General features: G+C 41.5%; 1 protein-coding gene across 1 annotated transcript in view; it reads right to left on the bottom strand.

The window, feature by feature from the left end:
* SEL1L (SEL1L adaptor subunit of SYVN1 ubiquitin ligase) overlaps positions 1-23,375 on the bottom strand; it is a 40,265-nt gene extending 16,890 nt beyond the window's left edge. The window contains exons 1-11 of the mRNA XM_084841290.1: positions 23,047-23,375; positions 15,080-15,117; positions 14,226-14,451; positions 12,359-12,526; positions 9,532-9,637; positions 8,958-9,120; positions 8,208-8,261; positions 8,053-8,112; positions 2,940-3,021; positions 1,164-1,318; positions 100-156 (exon numbers count right to left, since the gene is read on the bottom strand). Coding sequence (XP_084697416.1) covers positions 100-156; positions 1,164-1,318; positions 2,940-3,021; positions 8,053-8,112; positions 8,208-8,261; positions 8,958-9,120; positions 9,532-9,637; positions 12,359-12,526; positions 14,226-14,451; positions 15,080-15,117; positions 23,047-23,347 — 1,410 coding nt within the window. The 5' untranslated portion in view covers positions 23,348-23,375. The remainder of the gene's footprint in view (positions 1-99; positions 157-1,163; positions 1,319-2,939; positions 3,022-8,052; positions 8,113-8,207; positions 8,262-8,957; positions 9,121-9,531; positions 9,638-12,358; positions 12,527-14,225; positions 14,452-15,079; positions 15,118-23,046) is intronic.
* Positions 23,376-25,668: the final 2,293 nt, after the last annotated feature.

Genomic DNA, 25,668 nt, shown 5'->3' with positions numbered 1-25,668 from the left:
GCTTCCAATTCCACTTTTTTAAAAATATGCAAAATGCACTGATATTTTATCTTCCTGAAACAGTTCCATGGCACTATAAAAATAGAAAATAATGGCTACCTGATGATTTTGCTCTACTCCTCTTCCTCCGTGCAGATGCAACTGCCCAAGGCCAACCTGGAACATTAATTGAAACATGTCACATATTTTCCTACAGAAAGAAGGCACACAATAGTAGAAAGAATAAACATGCAATATGGGCGCAACATGCAAATCAAGAACTCAAGGAAACATTTTGAGGGGGGAAATAGCCCTGCTTCGGTAAACACAATAACTTGTCAGCCACAACCAATAAATTAGTGATACTCTAAAAAGCAAAGACATCTTCCATGCTGGAACAAAGTGGTACAGGGCTACTACTCACAGTGGTGGTGAACCTGGTCTGGGTTCTACTTCTTCAGACTCTAGGTGGGGGCTTGCATGACTTAAAGCTCCTCCATATAAAACAATTCCTTGCACACTGAGCATGTCAGGCTGAGGCGGTTCAGCTTATACCCAACATCTCGTTTCTTACCAAGACGCATTCAGTTTTGTGAGCCCCTGTCTGCACTATGAAGCAGACACGACATGCACAGGTTCACCACAGTGAGAAGGGTACAGTCTGTATTTAGAGGGATTGCAATATAGTGGTGGGACAGCTGGCCAACACTGTCTTCTAAAAGAACAGCAATTTACTGCTTATTACATTTTTTGGAGGCCACAACTCTCATCGCTTGTTTGAAATATGCCATGCATCCCTAGCGCAATGTGCTAATTCTCTCAGGAGTAGTTTAGTACAAAGTTCTAATGATGAGTGGAAGCAATCATGGCACTTCGTACAAGGAAAAAAACAAGCTTTTTAGTAAAATTGGTCTCAGTCGCTCACATTTTGGAAATGTGGTATAGACCACAGGCAGGTGTGCCTCTGTTTCTCTACCCTGCGGAGCCATGTATCATTTCTGGCTGAAGCTCCCTTGAGGGCTCACAATACTGCATCCAATTTGTCTAGTTGCTATGCTGCAGTCTTTCCCACCATGCCCAACATGTTAATATTGATGTATGTGCTCTATTGCTTTCTCTAGACCTTTACTTGTACGCAATTGCCATTCTCCAAATTCCCACCCTAGTTGGCAAGCTAATTATACCTGTGCTTGAACATCTCCCTTTTCAGCTAGAAATTGGTAATACTGTATCAAATCTTCCTCCAGCATCCCACTTGCCATTCCTGGATTTTCTACTTCATCTGGCAGACGAATTCTCTGCACCACTGTGCCTCCTGTCAGAGAGATGTCACTAGCCACTAGAGAGAAAGAAGGCGACAAGAACATTTAGCAGTTACTCATATAGAATTGCCTAAAAGAAACACAACACTGCTTATAGGACGAACCAATTTAGCCAGATTTAGGGCTCTTCTGCACAGTACATAGTAGCAAACTGGCCATGAAGTGTATAATCAGAAGGGAGATGTAAACAATCCAAGTGCCCTGACTAGTATACCTGAATGAGACATACACTTGCAGTTTTATCAGCAAATGTAACGTTGCACATGTACATCTAGAAAACAATGTGAAGCGGCCCTCAAAAATATATAGTAGTATTAGAAAAGGAACAGGAGCAGAAGTTACTGAGTATGGGTAATAAGACATTCAGTTGGGGAGAGGCCATATCTCAGTGGTACAGCACATGCAAAAAGTCCCAAGTTCAATCTCCGGCAGCTCCAGGTAGGGATGGGAAAGAATCCTGTCTGGCATTGTGGAGAGCTGCTGCCAGTCAGTGTAGACAATCCTTGGCAAAATGGACCAATGGTCTAACTTAGTGTAAGGCTGTTTCCTACGTTCCTACTGAGGTGACGGTTTGTTTGTTTGTTTATTTATTTATTTCATTTCTATACCGCCCAATAGCCGAAGCTCTCTGGGCAGTTCACAAAAATTACTCCTGTTTACTCCTGGATTCCAACTGATTTTTTTGGTACACATAGGAATGTACAATTCCACTGCCACCGCTGCTGCAAACCAGAAAAAAAACCTGCTCCTTTGTTCAAGTGGTATTAATACAGGAAAAATGTGAAATTATTTCCCCTGCTCTATTTTGAGAAGTTGCTGGGGGCAGAATGGGCCCCAATTAGCTTAGTTCTTTGGTAGTTTCACTTTCCCATTTGTCTCAATAAGAGGAGGAGAGAGAGCGAGCGCGTGTGTGAGTATACACAAAAGGATGGCCCTGCCAATTGCTGGCATGCAGCCCTCGACAGATTACTCTGAGGGAATGTGGCACTAAACAGAAAAGAATATTCTTCACCCCTGGCTTAATAAGTTATATGTAATATTTTTTTTAAGAAAGGAAAGGAGGAGACAAAACACCTCAGGCAAATTAACCCATATTTTTAAAAAGTATATGGCGTATGAAATGGTTCAGATTTTCTAAAGTACGTTTTCTAATATTTAAAACAGCTGGGGGTCCACAGGAACCCCACTGGCTTAGGGTGGTTAAACAGAAGACTCTAGTACCGTCAAGGGCCATACATTGAGTGGTAGGAATAGGCAGTAAAGCAGAAGCAACATTTAAATTAAGATGGTATTTCAATAGTTGAGAGAAACTACGTCATGAGCTTGTAATTCTGTACTTCTTCAACGAGACTGGCCTACAAAAAAGATTATATTCTTTTATACTGGTAGTTCACCTGCAACAGTGACTACATGAGAAATCCAGCCTAAAACAGCAATTGAACAATCTTCATTTTATGTAAAAGGCCATTTCTATTCAAAGCAAACTAAGAACAGAATAAAATGTGCGTATCTCCATATATTGATATCCACCTTATTCATACTTCCGTATAGTGACATCAACCTCGAAAACACACAATTCAGAGAAAATGCATTAGGCAATGGGAAAATAAATATCTATCTAAATGTACACACACATACCATGGTTGGCTACTAGACGGTAATGTGTGAGTGCGGATTCACAGCTTTGAAGGACTCCTATCCCAGCCCAGTACCGGTAGCCCTGGAAAGAAACAACTCTTTTATTCTGACGTATTCAGGCAAAATATTAAAAAGAAAAAAATCCACCACGATTGGGGATAGTACACAAATGGAAATACATCTTGCTGTTCCGTAACTGAAATTATTCCAGCAGACAGTGATGCTGAGACAGTGGTGAAAGAGACAGTCATATTCAAATGTCAAAGCTGAGCTTCTGTTATTGTAAAGAACTACATAAAGAGCACCATCCTGATGGTGGAAGGGGGGAGATGACTTCTGGTAATGCCCCCCTTCCCCTAGAGCCCCCAGCGCCACTCCCACACTGATCCAGAGGGTCCCCCAAGCCTCCAGAGCGTGCATGGAGCTGCAGGGGTAATGGGGAAATTGGCAAAAGTCATCTCCCTTCTTTCTGCTGGCGGAAGCAAAGCCTGGATGCAAGCCAATTTTTTTTAAATTACTATTGAAATTTTTATAAACAATCAATAAACAGGCAAACATATCAGAAATCAATATTTAAACATATATAATTCTATTATTGGTCCTAAACAGAATGATGTAACAGGAGGAACATGTTGTCCAGTTCATGCTGTATAATGCGTTCCATGCTATTTTAGCCTACAATGTCTCGCCAATATAGCTAATATAGCTAATTTCAGTGGTGTGACATACCATCTATGTCTCGTCATTAGAACATTTTCCCTCACCCTGTAAGAAATTGATTTCAGACGTGTTTTACTGCATGACAGCCATTGCTGTACACTAATAGTATGAAGCACATGGTCTTCGATGTCTATATACTACTGCCCAGAGTATGGGAAACAAACAGAACGAACCTGAACTCTTAATACAAGAGGGAAATTATGACTTGATGGGTATAACTGAGACTTGGTGGGATGACTCTCATGACTGGAATATGGCAATTGAAGGATATAACTTGTTCAAAAAGAACAGGAGGAAAGAACAGGAGGAACAGAAAGGGAGGTGGGATTGCACTGTATGTGAAAAATACATATCTCTGCACAGAAATACAGGAGGATGAGCTTGGTAGCCCCATCGAGAGCATCTGGATCAAAATAAATGGAGCAAAGAATAAAAGGAACCTGGTGGTCGGAGTCTACTACCGGCCACCCAATCAAGGAGAAGACGAGGATGAAACTTTTGAAAAGCAAATAGCCAATGTTTCAAGGAAGCATGATGTAGTAGTAATGGGGGACTTCAATTTCCCCGATATTTGTTGGGAGACAAATTCTGCAAAATATGGCCCCTCCAGGAAATTCCTGACTTGTGTGGCGGATAACTTCCTCCTACAGAAAGTAGAGGAAGGAACTAGAGGATCGGCTATCCTTGACTTGATTCTAACCAACAGAGATGACTTAGTGGATAAAGTAGCAGTTACAGGCACTCTGGGGGAAAGCGACCATGTTGCACTTGAGTTCTTGGTTCTAAGGGAAATAAAAGCAGAGTGTAGTCAAACGTGTACCCTGGATTTTAGGAAAGTTGATTTTAATAAACTCAGAACAATGATCAGTAAGGTCCCATGGCAAGTAATGCTAATGAGAAAAGGAGTCCAAGATGGGAGGGAGCTTTTAAAAAAGGAAATTCTCAAGGCACAATTACAAACAATTCCAACAAGAAGAAAAGGTGGAAGACAACAGAAGAAGCCAATGTGGCTTCAAAAAAAGCTTAGAGATGACCTGAAAACAAAAAAGGACACACATAGGAAGTGGAAAGAACGCCAAGTAACAAAGGAAGAATACAGGCAGGTAGCACAGAATTGCAGGGATGGCGTCAGGAAGGCTAAAGCTGAGAACGAGATGAGGTTAGTGAGGGATGCTAAAAACAAAAAGGCTTTCTTCAGCTACGTGCATAGTAAAAGACAGAGGAAAGAAATGGTGGTTCAGCTATTAAATAAGGATGGCAAAACGATAACAGATGACAAAGAAAAAGCAGAGGTACTCAATTCCTACTTTGGCTCAGTCTTCTCCCAAAAGAGGGTCTATGACGCCCTGGCAAAGGCGAAGTACAGGCTGAAGGGGCAGGATTGCAGCTTGAGATCGATAGGCATATGGTCAAGGAACACCTAATTACTTGGAATGAGTTCAAATCCATAGGACCAGATGAACTGCATCCTGGCAGACGAACTCTCAGAACCATTGTCTATTCTCTTTGAGAAATCATGGAGGATGGGTGAAGTGCCAGATGACTGGAGGAGGGCTAATGTTATCCCTATCTTCAAAAAGGGTAAAAAGGGGGAACCTGGGAACTACAGTCAGTCAGACCAGTCAGCCCGACATCAATCCCTGGGAAAATTCTGGAGCAGATGATAAAGCAATCCATCTGTAAGCACCTTGAAAACCATGCAGTGATTACTCGAAGCCAACATGGATTTGTCAAGAACAAGTCCTGCCAGACAAATCTGATCTCATTTTTTGATCAAGTCACCTCCCTTGTGGACTGTGGGAATGCTGTAGACATAATATACCTCGACTTCAGCAAAGCTTTCGACAAAGTGCCCCATGATATCCCAATGAGCAAACTAGCTAAACGTGGGCTAGATGAAACAACGATCCGGTGAATCCACAGTTGGCTACAGAATTGGACTCAAAGAGTGCTTATCAATGGGACCTTCTCAAACTGGGGAGAGGTAACGAGTGGGGTACCGCAGGGCTCAGTCCTGGGCCCAGTGCTCTTCAACGTTTTTATTAGTGACTTGGAGGAGGAGGTACAGGGAATGCTGATCAAATTTGCAGATGACACACAATTGGGCAGGATAGCTAATACTTTGGAAGACAGAAACAAAATTCAAAGTGATCTTGATAGACTGGAGTGCTGGGCAGAAAACAACAGAATGACATTTAATAGGGATAAATGCCAAGTTCTGCACCTAGGAAAAAGAAACCAAATGCACAATTACAAGATGGGGGATACGTGGCTCAACCACACTGCAAGTGAGAAGGATCTTGGAATTGGTGTCGATCACAAGCTGAATATGAGCCAACAATGTGATTTGGCTGCAAAAATGGCAAATGCTATTTTGGACAGCATTAATAGAAGCACAGCTTCCAAATCCTGGGAAGTATTAGTTCCCCTCTACTCAGCACTGGTTAGGCCTCATCTGGAGTACTGTGTCCAGTTCTGGGCACCACACTTTTAAGAAGGACGCAAACAAACTGGAGAGGGTTCAGAGGAGGGCAACAAAGATGATCAGGGGACTGGAAACACAGCCCTATGAAGACAGACTGAAAGAACTGGGCATGTTTAGCCTTGAGAAGCGAAGACTGAGGGGAGATAGGATAGCGCTCTTCAAGTACTTGAAAGGTTGTCACAGAGAGGAAGGCCAGCATCTCTTCTCGATCATCCCAGAGTGCAGGACATGGAATAATGGGCTCAAGTTACAGGAAGCCAGATTCCGGCTGAACATCAGGAAAAACTTCCTGACTGTTAGAGCAATATGACAATGGAACCAATTACCTGGGAAGGTGGTGGGCTCTCCCACACTGGAGGCATTCAAGGTGAGGCTGGACAGCCATCTGTCAGGGATGCTCTGACTTGGATTCCTGCATTGAGCAGGGGGTTGGACGTAATGGCCTTGTAGGTCCCTTCCAACCCTACTATTCTATGATGCTCTGAATCTCGTTTATTTGTTAATTAACCCTAACACCTTCCCCCATTGAGGAATTTTGGATCAAATTGGCAAGGGGTCCAACTGAAAGGGCGAACAATAAAGGTGATAATGGGTATTTTTGCTTGGTGCCTGTGGTGATTTGGATTGGCAGGGAGCCTATGTTATTCATCCTAAGTATTGCCTAATTCTGGCAATATTATTCTGGCAGTATAATTGACTGAAGTAGTTAATAATGCCCCCCCCCCCCCCGCAACATTTTCTTGCTTAATTCAAAAATAAAATGCCATTCTACATATTGAAGGCCTTGGCAGTGTCTTATGATGTTATGGTATATGGGGTGTTGCTTTTATTCTTACAATGATAAATTGTATTTAATAATCTCTGAATTAGGTCTACAATATTGCATCTTCTAATAAAACCAAATTGATCTGATGTTATATAATATGGGGCTATGGTAGAACATTCATTAGTATTTTTAAGTCCTAATTTAATAACTTGCAAGCCAATGGTTTTAAACATGGGAGGTTCATTTAAAACATCTGCAAAGTACTTCTCTACCTTACACATTTGCAGCTTTGACTTATGGGAACCCCCTTGAACACCAATTTTTATTATGCTATTTTAATGCTGCAACTATAATCAGAGTCTAGCACATGGAGGAACAAGCCATTTTAAACTTTTGCGTAGAGTTGCCATGTTTGAGCACAGATTTCTTCTCAAAGAATGGGAAGCGGGTGTGTTTGTGTGTGCTGCCTGAAATGTCTAAAGGACCCATGGAATTATGTTCAGATTTTAGTGATCTAAAAGCGACCTAGCTTATAAGGTTTTCCAGAAAGCTACTAGAAAGAAAAGTGAACTTTTCTTAAGAGAATTAACACTCCCCCCGCCCCTTTAGCTAGCTGAGAAGCTGGTAAGCAGTCCAGGATGCCAACTGTTCATCCAGCATCTGAAGACATAGGCAGAACAATGACTGAACTAGTCTGGAACAAATCAAAACAAAAAGCTGCCTGTACTATGAACAGCCAAAGAAGAGATGTTCAGAGTTTAATTGAGCACTATCTCTGTTAAGTTAGGAACAACTGCACTACTGATACAGTAGGATCCAAACCATTAAAGGTCATGATTTAAAACGTGATAGAACCAAGGAGCTCCAAGTTTCAAGGACTAAATACAGAAATGTTCCTATTTAAAAGCCAATTAGTTAACTTATGCTGCAATCCTATACATGTCTACCCAAAAGTACACTCCACTGGATTTGATGAGACATACTCCAAAGTACCTTGGCCTTAGACCCATAAAAATAACACTAATATTTTACATTAGAACATCTCAGTGTTTTTAGATATTGTAAGGCATTTATGTTTTGGTAATGGAATATACTGCTATTTTATGAAATCACTTGTGTGTTAGGTAGGGAAATACACTTACCAAAATCATATGTGCTATCAAATTTCCTCCAAGAGCTCCAAAAGTGTAATAAACTAGTGCCTACAGACAGAAAGTAGAACTGGTTATTTACACTATTTTCATTGGCATATTGAACAGTTGTTGTTGTTTTAAAGAAGCCAGTACAATTGCCATACCTTAGCCTGGCTGGAATCAACACCAAGTCCAGAGGCATAGAGAAATCCAAGGGCCTGAAATAGAAACATAACAAAGCAATTGGATGGAGCAATTTCAAGACTGGTTTAACTACAGTCACAACCTGTTTTACAAGGTGTCTGTGTTTATATACGTATTGTGAATACAAGATGAAGACAGTGAATAGGAAGATAATTTATAACACAGGTAACTAGAAAAAGACTTCATGACCTTATCTTAAATTTGAAGGCAACATAGTATGGGGAAACAAGCTAAATTCTATGAGTACTATTTTGGCTACACAGTGAATTTTATTTCGACCCCAGGTCACCAGAGATTTGATTGACACCAAAAGGCACACTATTCTACCATACTAAGAAATTAAGCTGGACAACCACATTCTTTGTGAATCTCCATAAATGGTATTAACATTAAACCTATGTAGGAGGTTGCGGTGCTACTTGAAACTTCTGGTGCTGCTTGGCTGACCCTGAGAATTGCTTCTACTTCTCAGATCTGTGGACAGCTAATTTGTTTGACATAGGTAAACAATTACAGATAATACCAAATTAGCACTCAAGCCTTATGTCAGCCATGACTGAAAGTGCGCTGACCTTCTAACACAGGAATAGTAACAAAAGAAGTATGATTATTCATTTCAGCATTTACATGCAAGTTACAATCCTGCCACTAAGCAAAAAAAAAGAGAGACACTTCCTAAAACGTATCACAGCTCTTAAAGGTATGCTTACTGTTTGTCCTTTAGGAGATCCTCCTTCAGTCAGTTTCTCAAAGAGTTCTTTAGCTGACCGAATATTTTGCTTCAGGTAGTCCCCAAACAACATAGCATAAGACACTTTTTCCATCGCCTTAGTATGATTCATGTCAGCTGCTCTCAGAAGATATTTATAGGCTCTTAAAAGAAAAAACAAGTATTTATATACACACACACACACACATATGCAGGGTCAGTTATTTTGGTTTAACAAAAAAAGGAAGAAGGTAGCAGGTTACCCTAATGTTAAATAGTTAAGGGTTTTAAAGTATTAGAGCTAGAAAATTGAAATCTGAGGCTTCATGTATATTGGAAATGATACCAAAATGTCTTAAGTAGTGAGTGTTGACATGCCATTAATATTTACCTGGAAAGAAATGTTTGGTGGAGTAGCTTGATGATACTTAATATGTATTAAGCATCTATATGTTAGGGCTCCGATTCTTTAGGTATGATATAGCTATCATGAGTTACTAGTTACTGATACCCAAGTACTAGCCTATTATTGCATGACGTTTCCACAGCAGGGCTGAAAGAAGATGACAACTCACTCTTTCTTCTGGGCCTTTTTACTGCTCTCATTAAGAATTTTCATCCCAGTTTGGTAAACATCCTCTGCCTCTTGCATTTGTCTTCTCTTATTAGACTGCTCTTCAGCTAATAAAAGGGGGAAAGAAGGAGTAATTAATACTTCACCCACTAAGACAGTGCTCAGGCCAACCATTTTGGTTGTTAAAAAACGGTCACAACCCTACATATTTCATACTGGGCTCCTGTGTTTTAACAAACCACTGTGCTTTATACTTGTCTTGCAGCAAAGAAGGAAAGGCTCAGAAATAAACAATCACAAACTGGAAACAGTCAAACATATCTAGCTAAGAATTTAATGGAGATGTTACGAAGTGAAACACAATTTTAAAAATTTTTCCAAATAAAATTCTTTTTCTTGAAAAAGTCACACTGTCAATGACAACTGAGACCTGATTGTTCAAAAGTGGAAGTTACTCATTTTATTCTACTCAGGGAAACGAAACATTTTCATTTGACTGTTAAATGAAGATAGATGGACCCACTGCTTTTCAGAGGACAGAGCAATTTTTGCATTTCATCAAGGTTACAGTTACTTTAGTACAACTATAAGTGATTGCCAGTTCCCAGATTTGTCCACCCAGGTTTTTTCTTTTTAAGTGAAAAGCAGCCATGGGAGGCTGAAATCATGAGCTGAGGAGAGACTGTTTAATGCTTTCCCTGCCAACCATCACCCAACTGCTTTCCACCAGTGCTGATAGATACATTCCCCCTGCTAGTAAGAAGGTAGCTAGATGAGGCCAAATGGACTGGCAGGAAAGAGTAAAACAGCCCCTCTCCCAGGCTCACTATTTCAGTTTCCCAGTTTAAGAAACACACAACCTCCCCAAAGGTCAGGAAAAAGAATGTCAGAAATGACTGTCCTGTGTAGTTTTGGTCTTAAACAAATCCAGAAAGTATGCGGGCTCATTTATAATCACCATCCTGGTCTAAGCGTATTCTATATGCTCATGACCGAGATAGTCTTGAAGTAGGTATTGGGACTAGGACTCTGAGCATTTGACTCTAACATCTGGAACAGTCAGAAGTGCTTTTGACTGCAAGAAATTGGAAACCACCAAGATGAACATCTCCATTTTCAATTCCATCATAGACGTTTCTCATGCCCAGTATTTTCCTCAACTCTTTGACATGTTAGGTGTGTTTGCTTATGTGTACTGACTGTGCTTTGATCAGATGATATAAAACTTGAAAGGGTGTCACAGTGAACATGTAACTGATCGTTTCCAAGGCTTCTCTTCTTTTACTGCTGCTTTCCATATGGGCTAGCCTTCTGCTCTGCTCTTCTTGTTGTGCTGGCACTACTTACCTTGCCGATACCACCCCTCTATTACCCCAGCTTCTCCCTTCTTTTCTCTCTATTATCTCCTGCACTGCCAAAAATTTAGACTGAAACCTCCTTGGGTACATGACTTTTTTTCCAGCTTACATGACTTTAAGGATATGGACAAAATATCGGAATTAGTTTTACACACCGATTTCCACCCCCTGGAGTAGTAATGCTACATTAAGTGGAGGAACATATTCAGGCTATTACAAACAAAACAAAAAACAAGTGGGGAGGCAAGTGAATCAGGATTTTAAATGTAGGAATCCTGCTGGAAAGGTCAATATAGTCTCACTGACATCATATTATTCTAGTGGACAGAAGAAATCAACAAACAAACTCATAACAAACCATATTCACAATACAGAAAAGACCAATAGTTCCAATTCTGCTCAATTAAAGAATCCAAATTACCCCAAAAAGATGCAAGACAGGTTGATAGTTGTGACTAGCCAGATATCTCTGGGAAGCCTGCAAGCAAAACACGAAGGCAACAGGTCCCTCACCTTGTTCATTTCCACAAACTGGTACTTGGAGACATACTGCTTTTGAACCTGGAAGTTCCTCAAAGAATTTGTCTAATCTGCTTTTAAAGGAGGGGGAAGTGGGATCAACCTTGTGAGGTCTGGCAGCCATTTCCCTCCCCCTCCCATGGGTTGCACCCCCCCATGGATGCCGAAAGTGGGGAGGGGATTAAAAATAATTTTAACAATTAAAACAAAATGGTGTCATAGCTGCTATGGAGTCCTCAAAGGGTCAAAATTAGCTTGCTTGCAACCTAATTTTATTTATTTATTTATTGCATTTATATCCTACCTTTTTTTCTCTTGCAAGGAACCCAAGGTGGCTTACATTATCCTCCTCTACATTTTATCCTAACAACAACCCTGTGAGGCAGGTTGGGCTGAGAGTCTGTGATGGGCCCAAAGTCACCCAGTGAGCTTCCATGGCCAAGTGGGGAGTAGAACTCAGATCTCCTGGCTCCCAGTCCAACACTCTAGCCACTACACCACACTGGCTCTCTTGACCCTTTTGGGACTCTGTAGCAGCTATGGACATTTTGTTTTAATTTTTAAAGCTATTTTTAATTCTGGTGCTCTGTAGCAGCTCTGGATGCCATTTTGGTTGCAAAAAAGTGTCCTTAGATTTTGGGGGTCCCCAAATTTCAGGGGGTAGCGGGGGCCACATATATCCCACGGGCCGCATGTTGTTCACCCCTGACTTTAAAGCCATCTAAGCCAGTGGCCACCACCATACCTTGGAGCAGCAAATTCCATACATTATGTGTTGTGTGAAGTAGTGTTTTGTCCATCTGTCCTGAATGTACTGAAAACTAACCTCACCAGTTGACCCCAAGTTCTGGCATTATGAGGGCAAGAACGAAATTTTCTTTCAACGGTAACCATCAATTAAGTTTCATGCAGCCCAAGAACTGAATCGCTTAGGATAGCTTCCACACTCACTTTCACAGAAGCCCCACTTTTGATCAATCTTGTAGTCATAGGTTGTTGCACACCAGAGTCTGCCATCTTCCCTTCCATCTGCAGTACATTCTGAGTATTCCTTCTCCAGAAAAAGAAAGGGGAAGTGGCATGGTTCACCATCTGCAGTTCCTGCAATGGCTGTCAAAACTAAAAACACCACCACACAAACACCCAGGAGTTAACATACCAAAGGATCTCAACTGTTGCTCATTTTATTTCTTACCAGTTTTCTATGTTAAAAAGAACATGTGGCATCTTTCCAAAATGTAAATTTATAGACATTTTCTACCCCACTGAAATGGATATTCAGATTCAGAAACTCCAGAAATTACAGCAGAATCACACATGAGCAGTTTGGAGTTTGCTAATTAGTTATCATAATCTAGCAGCAACATGACTGCAAAGTTGTTTACGTCACCTCTAGTTGCTGTTGTATAAGGATATATTCACATACACACCTTTGAGCTCTCCCACACACGTACGCATCTGCCTGCTCTCTCTCATACACTCCTACACACCATATTTTCCTTATTAATATTAATTGCAGAGCTGAAAGCAATAGGACATCCACAAACCTCGATGTATAATTAGGACTCAGAAAGCACTGCAAGCTGAAATTCTCTCTGATAAAGCAACTATTTAAGGCTAGGATCCTAAAGTTTGATGATATAGGAAACTCTCCCCACCTCTAAATCCAACAGGGTTTTCTGTTATAGACTGAAGTTATATTTGTTAACCTAAGCAGAAAACAGCTTAGGCTTTCAGCAGACTTATTCCTATTATGTGGTTTCATATGCCAGTCTATTCTGAAATTTACATAAAGCCAGCAATTACTGTTGACGTGGCATTAGGGGAAAAGTGAAACATCAGGCTACACTTGCTGTGTCTGGCATGAGACAAGTCTTCTCTTTTTTAATGTTAATAATTATATATAGAAGGTTTCAATATGGTTTAGTGATTAGTTGCTTTTCATTTTCAAGTTGCAGAGTGATCTGAAATATGTCCTCTTATCAAGCTACTGGGGTATTTCAAGTTCAATATGCTGTCTAAAGTACGTCACCTTTACTTATACCATATGTTTTTTGCATGGGTAGGTGCCTATACTGAACAAGAACTGGTAACCACTTGCCAGTTAAAGTACAATGATGACTCATAAATACATTGTATTCCTTTTACATTGTAAGAAAGGGTTCCTACCAACACATCTAACGCAAGGTTAAGCTGCACTGCAGTACACAGAATACCATGATAAAAGGTAATGTTAGTCATGTCTTCTACAGTACATATTACATTCCCAACTCAGATTTTGGTATGCTTTTATACTTAAACCTCTCACCCACACTTTTGGATCAATATGTTGGAGATGTGAGACTTTTGAGAGTTATGCTCCTATCTACTACCATTAAGGGAGTCCCATTCAGTTTTATGTATATGATCCTAACACTCCTGCTCTAGAAGAGCAAGTATTCTTGCAGGTAAGTAAGTGTGTTAAGATTCAACTCCAGTTAGAAACATTAGTAAAAGAATCCTACTTAGTTAACTATCAGTTTTAAGTTGGATATTGTTTGCTAACTGATTACGAGTAAGCACGGTAACAATAGTGTAAGAACAGATGTATTGCTACATCATGGTTAATGCTGAGGAGAGGAGGGGAATTCACACAAGAGAATAGAGGCAGAGTGTGTAGGTTATCAGAAACTCACTCTGATAACCATGGCTCATATGGTTATACCACCTCTCTCTCAAGAATTGATATCCCCTCCCCTCCCACAGGTCCACTCTCATCTCAGAGTCACACACACACATTTTTTTAAAGCTCTAGATCAGGGACAGCATAAAAGATCACCTGTTTTTTGTGCTTCTACTTCTTCCAAGTCCTTATTTAATAGGTTTGACAGTTCTAGAGAACTTAAGTCCTCCAAAGTTCTTTCCTTTGCTTCCTCTTGGCTCCTGGAGTTCTCTCCATTTTCAGTGTGAGTCTCTGGTTCCTCAGAGTCAATGAAGATCTGACCTGCTACCACTTGGGTTCTTGTTGAATGGTCTTTCACCTGTTCTTCAGAAGGCAAGGTTGTCTACAAAATAAGTAGTATGAAACATTAAGCAGATGAAACATTTGACCACCTCTCACATACATAAGATTTTTGACATAGATTGAACAAAGCCAGAATGTTCATTTTAGGATGGATGCATGCAAGGAGTTAGAAGGTACCACCATAGCTTGAGAACAATATTTAGGATTCGTGAATGAATGTTCTTTTGAAGATGTGCCCTGTCCAGATTCTTCTCTTTCTCACTCTTACTTTCAGCATCTACTGCTTTAGTTTAAGATGTAAGCCTGTTCTTTGCTCACTGTAACTCATGTATCTCCCACTACATCTAATCTACTCCCACTACTCCATTCTAGCCACAAATATACTTTTTTTTACAGTTTTTTTTTACAGCTCCATGCAGAAGTATCTGAATATTTTTAATTATAGTCCAAGATGGGCTATATAAAAAAATTCATATCACCATTCAAGTCTTGTCTCTCAACTCTTGAAGCATCCACACACCAAACTACTCTTTGGCCTCCAGACGCCAAACTACTCAGAACAAATAATTATCTTATGTGGAGTACATGCCTTTGGTACTGGCAACTGAAGAGTTCACTGCATTTCTCAACTGTGAGAAGGAAATTGCACACAAGGAGATTGTGCTCACCTTTGTTTCAAAGGATTCCTCCTGAGTTCCTTCTTCATCTGCAAAGTTAAAGAAGAGTGTTTTAAGAGAAGTTAGATGTAACTAAGGTATCTACAGGCTATTAAACAGAACTGAAACCTCCTGGAAAATAAGCTATATTAAGCAGTGAATAACTGTATATAATTTCAACAGCAAAATATATGAACAAATCATGCTCTCAGCAAAGCAGACCAGAGGCATTAATGTTCTGACAGCAAATGCCACTCTGTAGTTTAAGACTTTGTAGATATTAGTATCTGTTATCTTTATTTATCCAAGTCTGGAATGGTCACATGCTTGTTATATTAGTCTTTATCAGCATCTCTAGACATGTAAAATGTAACTTTCTCATATAGGGCTGGGTGAACATTTTGTTTTAGTTCATGTTTTAATGTGAACTTACCTAGTTTTCATTTCGCAAACCAATGGCTGAACCAAAACAGTTATACTTCAATATTCACATTTTTCTGAATTTTGTGATGTAGTTCTCCAGGGAAAGGATGTATAAAAAATGTGTATATTAAAGGAAAGGGTGTTTTTGATTTTCTTTCCTTCTACAGCCCACTCAGAAACTATTCTAAAGGATTGGGGGGACCCACTGGAACAGTGTGGGAGGTGGCAAGGGGGACTGCAGGAAGAAATTGGTGAAAATCTCCTGCTTTCCTCCAAAGAAAGCTTCCATTAGATCTCATTCCCTTCTGTGAATGAAAGGACTTCTTCCATTTGCAGAAGGGACACTCTGGACCTAACCCAATTTACAGTACAGATTTAAGATTAAGAGCTCAGTCTCTAATGGAACCAGTTATTCCTAGATTATTCAGTACACACAAGAGTATTAGAATGTACTTCAGGTATTGCAGACAGTAAACATTAATAGCAGAGTGTTCTTCCCTTTCTTCCTTCACCCATGTTATGCATTTATCCCTTTTTCTCTTTTGTCATTCTGTCAGCGTATTATTCTTTTGATAAAAACACCAATAGCAATATGGTGAAAATTATATATTTCAAATTCTTAGAAGTCAGCAAGAATATTTAACAGTTAATAAAGAAAAACTGTTTAAGAGGGAAAAGAAGAAGTGGTGTGCAGGAAAGAAAACCCTCTGGCAGTGGAAGGCATGGAAGGAAACAAAGATAAAGAGTTGTGTGGGGCAGAGACAGGAGAGTCTCTTAGCTGAAGCCTCAAAGCAAAGTTAGAAAATGAAAGGAAAAGACAAGTAATCTGACTAATTGTGAGCAAAGTTAGAGGATACAGTAAATATACAATTGCAAGATCAATCATAACAGCCAGCCGAAGGAGTTTTCATAAAGACTGCAGGTTATCAGCAAGGAATCTAGCTTGGTTTTACTCTGGAAAAGCAACAAATTTAACTTCCATAACTCATGGCAAAATATACTTAATCTTTGTGAAAGAAACGTAGAAATAAACATCAAGAAAAACAAGTACTACTAATTATTATTAAAATTTACACGGCAGTCAATGACGCAAACCATAAGCATCAAGGTATTTTAATGGGTATATCTGTCCTGATTAAAAACCTGCTCGAGGCTTGAAGGTATATTTTTCTTTCAGTTATGAAAATGAAGTGATAGCCATCACAATGTCACATTTAAGCATCAGTATTATGGAGAAGATGTACAAAAAGGGACCAGGACCAGGTCACTAAGAATTAGATATGAAACTGCACCTCAGTAAATTAGCATTGTGGCATGGAAGAGCAATATAAAAACAAGGGGGAAAGCATTCCTTTTAAGCTGAACTCATTGAATTACCAGAACCAACAAATGTTTTTTTGTTTGTAATCTTTAGAGTGAAGCATGCAGCGTGTTTCATTCTCATTGCATCATGTTAACACTCTCTCTGAAGCAACAAGCTCTATATTAGGTTGCAGACAAACACTCTGTTGATTGTCAGCAAATAGATGTTCTTTCCAAAGCAACATGTCAGAGGGAAAAACAGGCTGAGTGTGTTCAGTTTGCTTTTGGTATATTTTCCCTTTTAAATCAGTAGCTGGTCTGTACAATAAAATCACTGAAGATGGTAGAATTTACTCCTCTACCATTCCTGGCACAGAACTCTAATGGAGAGGCATGTCCACTGCACAACAACAATAATTTCTTTTAAAGTAATATCAGGAATTCCATGATTATAAATATTAATTTAAGGCTACTTGAAAGCTTACTCTGTTCGTATACCTAAACAAGAAGACATGTTAATTACAGGTTCCCAAGAGAAAAATCGTAACGATTACTAACTATAGTCAGGATTGATTTCATAAATTGTTTTCAAAGATGAAAACCAAGCTTAGCAAAACATGATCTATTATTTCTGCAAATCCAATAGATGGATTCCAAAATGTTTAAAAGATACACTAGGAAATTACAGGCATAACATTAACCCTATAACTCTTAAGGCGAATTAGAATTAATTTAATTTCCTTATTGCAATAAGGAAAGCTAATGTTAGAAACCTTCATGTTTTATTCTGCCACAAAGAGGAGAACAGAGTTTTTAGTGCCCTTTCCACTCCGTATGTGGCAAACCATAACTCCCTGCCTTTGTCTTCTATCACTGCTATTAGGAATAGCCTGCTGGTCCAGGGTTATGGAGTGGTATACTAATAAATTATTCCTTTCTGTAAATATTGGTGATCAAATAAAACTTATATGCTTTTGATCTTTGTCAGTGATCTTGAATTAATTTGCCCATCTTGTCTGGCACAGCATATGACCTACCGTGTATGCACGAAAGTTCCTAATATTTTGTATTATTCATATACACGTGTATAAATGTGAGTTTACATATACGTGTGAATGAAGATACAAGGAGCACTCCCAGCAACAGCCATCAGTGAACTGAAGGAGTCAGTATAATCACTGATATTCCAAGCCCAGATGCTTAATGTATTCCAATGCCAGGATTGCAAACAGTTCTGCAGTGAACACAGATGACTCAGTTGGGAATCTTTGTGCTACAGTCAACTGCCTATGGATAAGTACTGCTCCCACGTGGTCATGTGTCTTGTAACTGTCAATAAAAATCAGTGCCAAATCCTTGTGAAGTGAATGGTGTTCATAATTCAACTGTTGATAATGGATGACAGTGATCTCAACCTTTGGGAACTGGGCAAGTAAGCAAGTATCTCAAGTGGGCAAAGTGCCCCAAGAAGCCTCCTGGCCAGAGAGGACAATGAAGTACTACTGAAGCAATATTAAGTGGTAGCTTGAATTGTTGCAGAAGCAGGTTAAGTCTAAGTGCAAAGCTTTGACTGAAAGAACTCAGCAAACAACGTCTCCCACCCAGTGAAGTGGTCAAACAGATGCCACGTCATAGCAATACACTGCAGAGAGCTGTGCATGACAAACTCAGCAGTGGTTTGTTGCTTCAGCATAGAGACTATGTAGAGGGGAGGCGAAACGAAATGTTTTCTGATACAGTCTGAGCACCCTCCCCACCCCTCACCCCATGATAAATAAGGTCTAGTTTGGATTGAACCAATGCTCTGTAGAATTGCAACACAAATGTATGGTCTACTCCAAATGAGATAAAAGATAGGATTCTCAAAACATTTAGTGCCTTCAGAACTTTACCTTGAGCTGGCTCACATGTGGAAAGAAAGCTTGCTAAGATCAATCCCCAAAACTTTGTCTCTCATCACTGGGACATCCATCTGGCCCAATTTCAGTCCTACACTGGAATATAAGCCAAGCTTATGGCAAAAGTAGAGAGAATTTTTTTTTTGTCCCGGAGAATCCACACCTGTTCAGTAAAGTCCACTAATGTATACCGGTCTACGACTGCCGGGAGCATGAGTGGGTGGGGGGTGGATAAGAGGTGGAGTTATAATGCCATTAATCTTCAGAGACAAAAGAGCTACACATAGGAAGCTACACTTAGGTGTCTTGAGAGACACCATCCTGCTTCTCAAAAGGTCTGAAGTAGGTAAATCCAATGCAACCCTGGAATGTATGGTTCTTCGAAAAAGAGAAAAAGAAAAAACAAGCAAACAAAAATGGACAAATTGCCTCTTCGGCCACAATATGAAAGGTCTCTAAGACTCCTATATTTCAAAGAACTGTCATAAGTCTGAAAGGTCAAAAATGGCAGCAACTGGATGTTTTTGTCTCAGAAAGGCTTCGTGAGACAATTTTGAACTGGTTCAGGAGATCTACAGCAGACCGAGGCATACAAAAATCACACTGGGTATTTGTCAGTATGCTATTATATTCAGAGAACCAGACCAAGTAAATCTTGACCATGCATTCCAAGAATATATGAGGGAGACTTAGCCTTCAGGCTTAAGTTGGTGAAAATTAATACTTCAGATATTAAAAGGCCATTTATTTATTGATATCAGGACATACTAACAATGCAGAATTCAGATGCTAGTCATTTTAAAGCCAGTAATAGAAATGCCTTTCAAGGACTATACTAACTAGCAAAATCATTCTGGAATATCTGGAGTTAATTTCAGTCTTATTTTTAGCTGTAGTGTAGACTTCTGTTCTTTATATACTTTGTGTCTAACTTATGAATCAGAAAATGCGAGGCTGATAACATAAATCTACATATACTCATCCTTAAATTAAAATGTGATATTTTCTAGGGAAAGGTCAGCATTAACAACCGCCCCTCCCTCCCATCAAACATAGCAAAATCATTATGCCACAGTTAGTTTCTATTTGCCAACCAAAACCCTGGCATGCATTAAAATACTTGTGTCAGAGGACTTCAGGATTACATATAAGAGTTCGATCACAAAAATATTGCTAGTGTCTTGGTCATCTGTAAGGAGTGGAAAAGGTTGATGAACCCTGGAACTTATTACCTGCAACAACTAGCAAGGTTGATTCATTTGACTTCACAGAACCAGTTATTTTAAAAATACTTCTGGGAAAAGTGCAGATGGCTAGTTAGGTTTAACAAACAGCTAATCATATCTTTGGATGTGATAAATAGTCAATGGCCTTTTCCTCTTAGCTGTTGTACTGGGAGAGCTGCTCACAGGATCAGGGGCACACTACCACATTGGGGGCACAACTTGATCTTGCATCCTGTCACTGATATTTAACCCAAGTTGTCCAGCGCACCAACTTACAATTGGCATCACAATGCTCATGCTTTTTGCACCCCCCCGACCCCCCCCCCCAATACATCAACCTAATGGACAGGCAGAAGGCTGGTAAGATGCCCAAATGAGAATCCACCAAGGATTTTCTTTTTAAGTGTAAGCATGATCCTACTAAAGCTAAGCTAGTGAACTGAGTGGTAAGTGGGAGCTAAGCATGTACTTAAATCTCTCCATTGAAGTCAATGGGTCTTACAAGTTATAAACATACATAGCACTAATCCCAAGAATGGTAACCACACCCGTAGGAAGTCAGCCCGACTGCCAATTTTAATCTGGTGAATGAACCGTTTTATCACTAGAATTTATAAGACTCTAATCAATCCACTGCTCTGTAGTAGATAAAAAACCCTTTCCTATGCTTCTCAATGTCTAGCTACTATTAATCTGGTTACCATTAAAAGAGATTAATATAATCCCATTTCCACAACCTCTCCAGCAGTAACCAGTACGCATTACTGCAAAGCCACTCACTTATTCTCCTCCAAATGCTTCTTTATGTTTTCCTTCACCTTAACCCTATTTACCTAACTGGTAGCTCAGAGATAACATACTTTCAGCTTGACAGGCTTGCATCATAACCTCTACAAAACTAGAGAACAAGTTTCAGAAAGTAAAGACAACACTGTAATACTCTCATGTTCTGAGCAACTGAGCCTGCAACAAGCAATGAAATCAGTGCCTCCACCTTCTCAGCAGTTAAGTAGGAGAGGAGGAGAAGGAGGTACAATTATATACCCATTCCTCTGGCTTAACTGCTCACAAGGAACCCAGAGTATCAAGAAATAACTTGAGTTGGATAGCGCTCCTGTTCTTTGCACAATGACAACACAATCCTATGCATGTTACTCAGACGTAAGTCCCACTGAAGCTCTACTTGGATGTTCAAATACATATGATGCACCCCATGTGATTTAGAACCCCTTGTATACAATTACACTCCTACAGCAAGCTGCCTGCTGCACAGCTTCCTTTCCAATGCCAGTGAATACAGTCCAGCTTTCCCTTTTCATGCGATTTGCATCCCATGTGCTTGAACACTCAAACAGGGCTTGTGTTCAATTGGGTTTATTCCCAGATAGATATGCATAGGACTGTAGCCTAAGACAGGGAACCAGCTCTCTGTTAAACTATATAGAAGACTTCTGCACATAAACTGGAACAATTAGACACACGGAAGAAGAGCAGACATATTGCCATTCCACTGGCTGATTCCATCCTGCTTGAATCCCAAGTTAGCTAATATACAGATCAAGTTATGAATTTGGACTACCTAAAGGGGGGCTCTGACTTCAGATTAGTCAGTTAATTGCATCGACCACATCCACTATTTGATGTGCATTCTCCAATGCCTTCACCCTTATCCAAACATCCTATCTGTACAACTTACAAACTACTGCCCCACCCACCCTCTGAGTGCCATCTGTCAGACTTATCCAATTAATTCAGGGCCCTTGCTGTACCTACCCTGTTCAATCCAAACCATCCCTCCCACCTTTCAACTAGCTTTTATTCCAAGTTTCAAAAATGACCTGCCATATTTCATGCCATCAGTGACCATCATCAACTGGCACCCACTGATTTCCACAGCCTCTTGGCACTTCACAATTCAACCAGAGGGGCAGGTGACACAACCACCCGGGTTACCAAAATTCTAGAGGTACCTACCTCAACTACATAAATATCTTTGAAAAAGAACCATTGCCTTTTCCCATGGTGTAGGTAAAGAGGCAGTTTAGTAGCTTGCTAGCTAAGTGAAATTCCCTGCATTGCTGGAGGAACAGGGTCCAGGGCTTTCTAACCTACACCAGCTGCCCAGGCCATAGACACAGGCCTTATTTATACAGAACGTAGGGTAACACTTACCCATACAGAAACCTAGGAAGCTACCTTAACCCAAGTCAGACTCTTAGTCTATCTAGGTCAGTACTGCTTATACCAGGGGTAGGCAACATGGTGCTCTCCAGATGTTTTGGAGTACAACTCCCATCAGTCGCAGGTAGCATGGCCAATGGTCAGGGATTATAACCCAAAACATTTGCAGAGTACCATGTACTTACCCTTGGTCTATACTGACTGACAGCAGCTCTCCAGGGTTTTAGACAGGAGTCTTTCCCAGCAATATCTGGGGATTGAACCTGGGATTGAACTGCAAGCAAAGCGTGGGCTGTCTACCACTGAGCTACGGTCCTTCCCCATATACGTTTTCTTAGTGTGCACTTGGCCAGGTTTGGGAGGCAACACACAAATTGCAGGGGGGCCACCCCTACAATTCAAACACAGTCGCCCGCCCCATCACCGGAGTGCTAGCTTAACCACACAAAAGCACCGGCACGTGCAGCCAGCGCATTTAGACGTGATCGGGCCCATACGGAAAGCCCGTGCTGGTAAGAGCTTTCCCCACTCTTTCCAGAAATTGGGTGGGCAGAGATACTGCAGAAGTGACATTATAAACAGAAGTGGGAGCAGAGTGCCGCCGTCCACCCTTGAACAACGTGCTAATCTGATGCTGCGCAGGATAAGACACTCAAGGTGGGGTGTGTGTGTGTGAGAGAGAAAGAGAAGGGAAATAAGGAAAGCAATAATATTTTCATTGAAGTTCACTCGGGGTGGTGAAGAGACGGACGAAGAAGTCAGCCCTGGCCCCGCGGTGGGCTCTTGGGGCACCCAGAGATGACGCCCTCCCTCCGCACCCTGTGGCGGGAGCACTCTACCTGCCAGCCGCCCGCCCGCCGTCCCCCTGGGACCCAACTCCTCCTCCTGGATCTGCCCTCCCGAACTCAGCCCCAGGAAGGCGAGGCCCACCAGAAGCGCCATTACTGACCAGCGGCAGCCAGGCTGACCCCCGCTAACAACAGCGCCGTCAGCGCCACGGCCGCCGCCACGGCCCACACGAGCCGCCACCGCGGTCCGACCCGGCCGAGCAGCTCCATCGCGCTCCGGATTCCTTCCCGGCGAAGCAACACGACGGGCCGCCGCTGCGCCGCTGAGGGAGCCCCGAGTCCGGCTCCCCCGACCCCGCCCACTAACCGCACGGCGGCCAATCGCGCAGCACCGCTTCGGCAGCCGCCGACGACGCGAGCGCTTCCAATGGCCGCTTGACGTCGCCGAAGCCGGGGCTTCATTGGCCGCCTCGTTCTCCGACATGGCCTCTCCGAATTGGACGGAAGGCGCCGATTCCAATGGTGAGGCGGCGCGTCAGTGTCTTCCCCTTGACCAGTCAGGTTTCGACGGCGATGAGGACGTCAACGCAAGTTTCGCACTCCCACTTCCGGTTCTGTATTGCAGCCCCTACGCTCTTTCACGGGAGGGGCCTGCTGGAATTAAAAAGCCGTGAAGCCCTCCCAGAAGAAAAATAAATAAATGGCTAGCTTCTTTTCTACCTCTTTTTGCTGGGGGGGGAGGGATTCAAGCTGTCAGTATTTCAAACCATTGCAACGAAAGGGAGCCTCTACCTGCGTTATTACATAGTTGTCTATGGACTTCCAGCAGTTTTGCCCCGCATATGGAGGTTTCGACTGAGAGCAACTTCGAACCGGAAGTATAGCCCCAAGTTCATCGAGACCGTAGCCCTTTGCTCTCGCAGAGAATCCTCTCGCCCAAGCCAGGCAGTACAATGCGCGCAAGGGAATGGGCAGGAAGGACTACAATAACCAGAAGGCATTGCCACAAGCGAGTGGAACGCATCGAGAAGGCCAGCTCAGAACACCGGCCCCGGGGACCGTGCGGAGGAACTACGTCACTCGCATTAAAAGCCATATAGAGATAAAAAGTGTAGAGTCGTACATTGTCGCCCGTAGAGATAAGTAGTGTGACACACCCATTGTCTAGAGTAAGGACTTCCCGGTAGAAATCCAAGATTTTAGAGTATCTGCGACCGGACGGGACAGTGTAGTTCTCTCCCTGCCCGTCCACCCAATAAAAAGTATCAGCAGACAGGGAGTTCATACTCTTTCTAAGAGCGCAATCCCATGCATATCTAGACAAAAAAAAGTCCTACAATTCCAAGCATTCCTCAGCAAGCTGGGAATTGTAGGACTGTTTTTTCCTGTCTAAACATGCATGGGATTGCCCCCTAATTCAGGTATTATTTCATCCTATGCTACTCTCTCTCAGACTCCCCTCCCCTCCACCAGGCAATAGGATTATAATCATACTGAGCTACTTGGCAGGGCTGTTGTGAGCCAGTCTTTCAGCCACAACCTCATGGGGACCAGTGTTATTATACCCCTTGGAGTGGGGAGGGGTTTGTCTGATGGAGAGTAGTGAAACGACGTTCCCGCAATGTACTCCAATATTATTATCTAGAATCCAGGGTTTTCGTTTGTTCGTTTTAATTTAAGGTAATGTAAGTGTGCGTGTGTGAAGTTCATATTATTGTCCCGTGGTGTTACCTCCATATTGCAGATGGCTTACAGCAGTTCTATAATGGAGTCCAGTGCTATTCATTAAGGGCACAACCCTATCCATTTTTTGAAGGAAAAAAGTCCTACAACTCCCAGCATTCTCCAGCCAGCCATGCTTGCTGGGGAATGCTGGGAGTTGTAAGACTTTTTTTTTTCTGTTGAAACACACATAGGATTGCATCCTTATTCAATTTGTAGATTGCGCTTTATCCCCTCTCCCCAGCTATCCATTTATCTCTGTTGCAGCTGTAAAAGTACAACATGTTTAAATTTAGTTGAGTGCTTGCTTTGAGGGCTTTTGAGGGAGCAATGGTAGTGGTAATTGAACTAGACTTAACTTTGTTCCATTCTGAGATCTTCTTTTCTATAAGATAAGGTATCTGTTCTTGGAAACACCAAACAGGCACCAACTGAAAGTGACCAGGTACCCAAACTGGACTACATTACGGGGTTATCACATCAATTTCTCTCAATGTCTGTCCATGTCTCAGCTGCACACCCCCCCCCCCCGGTCATATGGGGACAGTAGTGGAAGGGTGGTCATAAATTTATCTTCCTCGGGCTCAGGCCTCCCCCTCTCCCCATGCAATGTAGGAATATTATCATGGAGTACCTTCTACCAGCTTAGGCTGGTACTCCAGCTACAACCGTACCTAAACAGAGATAGCCTGGTTTCAGTGATCCATGCTCTGGTAACCTCCCATTTGGATTACTGCATTGTTTTTATAAGGGCAGTGTGACGTAACTCTCCTGCAGGTCGTGCAGGACAACTCTCCTGTCCTTGCTGTCCCACAAGCTTCAGCCCCTAAATTCACCAGGTAACAGAGACACCCAATATGCCTAACTGGTTCCCTTTATCCCCCCAGGAGAAGTATCCAGGAAATATGAACACTATTGGTAGCACAGAATGAACAAGATGTGGGATTTTATAATTTAAAAACAAATTAGAGTTTATTTAATACGAGATGTTATATCTTATAATTAATCACTCAGTTCTTGGTCTTACCTTGCCTACTCTACCCCTTCTAACTCCTGTTTCC

Source organism: Heloderma suspectum, chromosome 1, assembly GCF_057233095.1.
Source record: "Heloderma suspectum isolate Gila_16-S chromosome 1, 16-S_ref, whole genome shotgun sequence".
In the NCBI taxonomy this organism is placed as follows: domain Eukaryota; kingdom Metazoa; phylum Chordata; class Lepidosauria; order Squamata; family Helodermatidae; genus Heloderma; species Heloderma suspectum.
The sequence above is the reverse complement of the archived record's forward strand: the minus strand, read 5'-3'. Positions and strand labels throughout refer to the sequence as shown.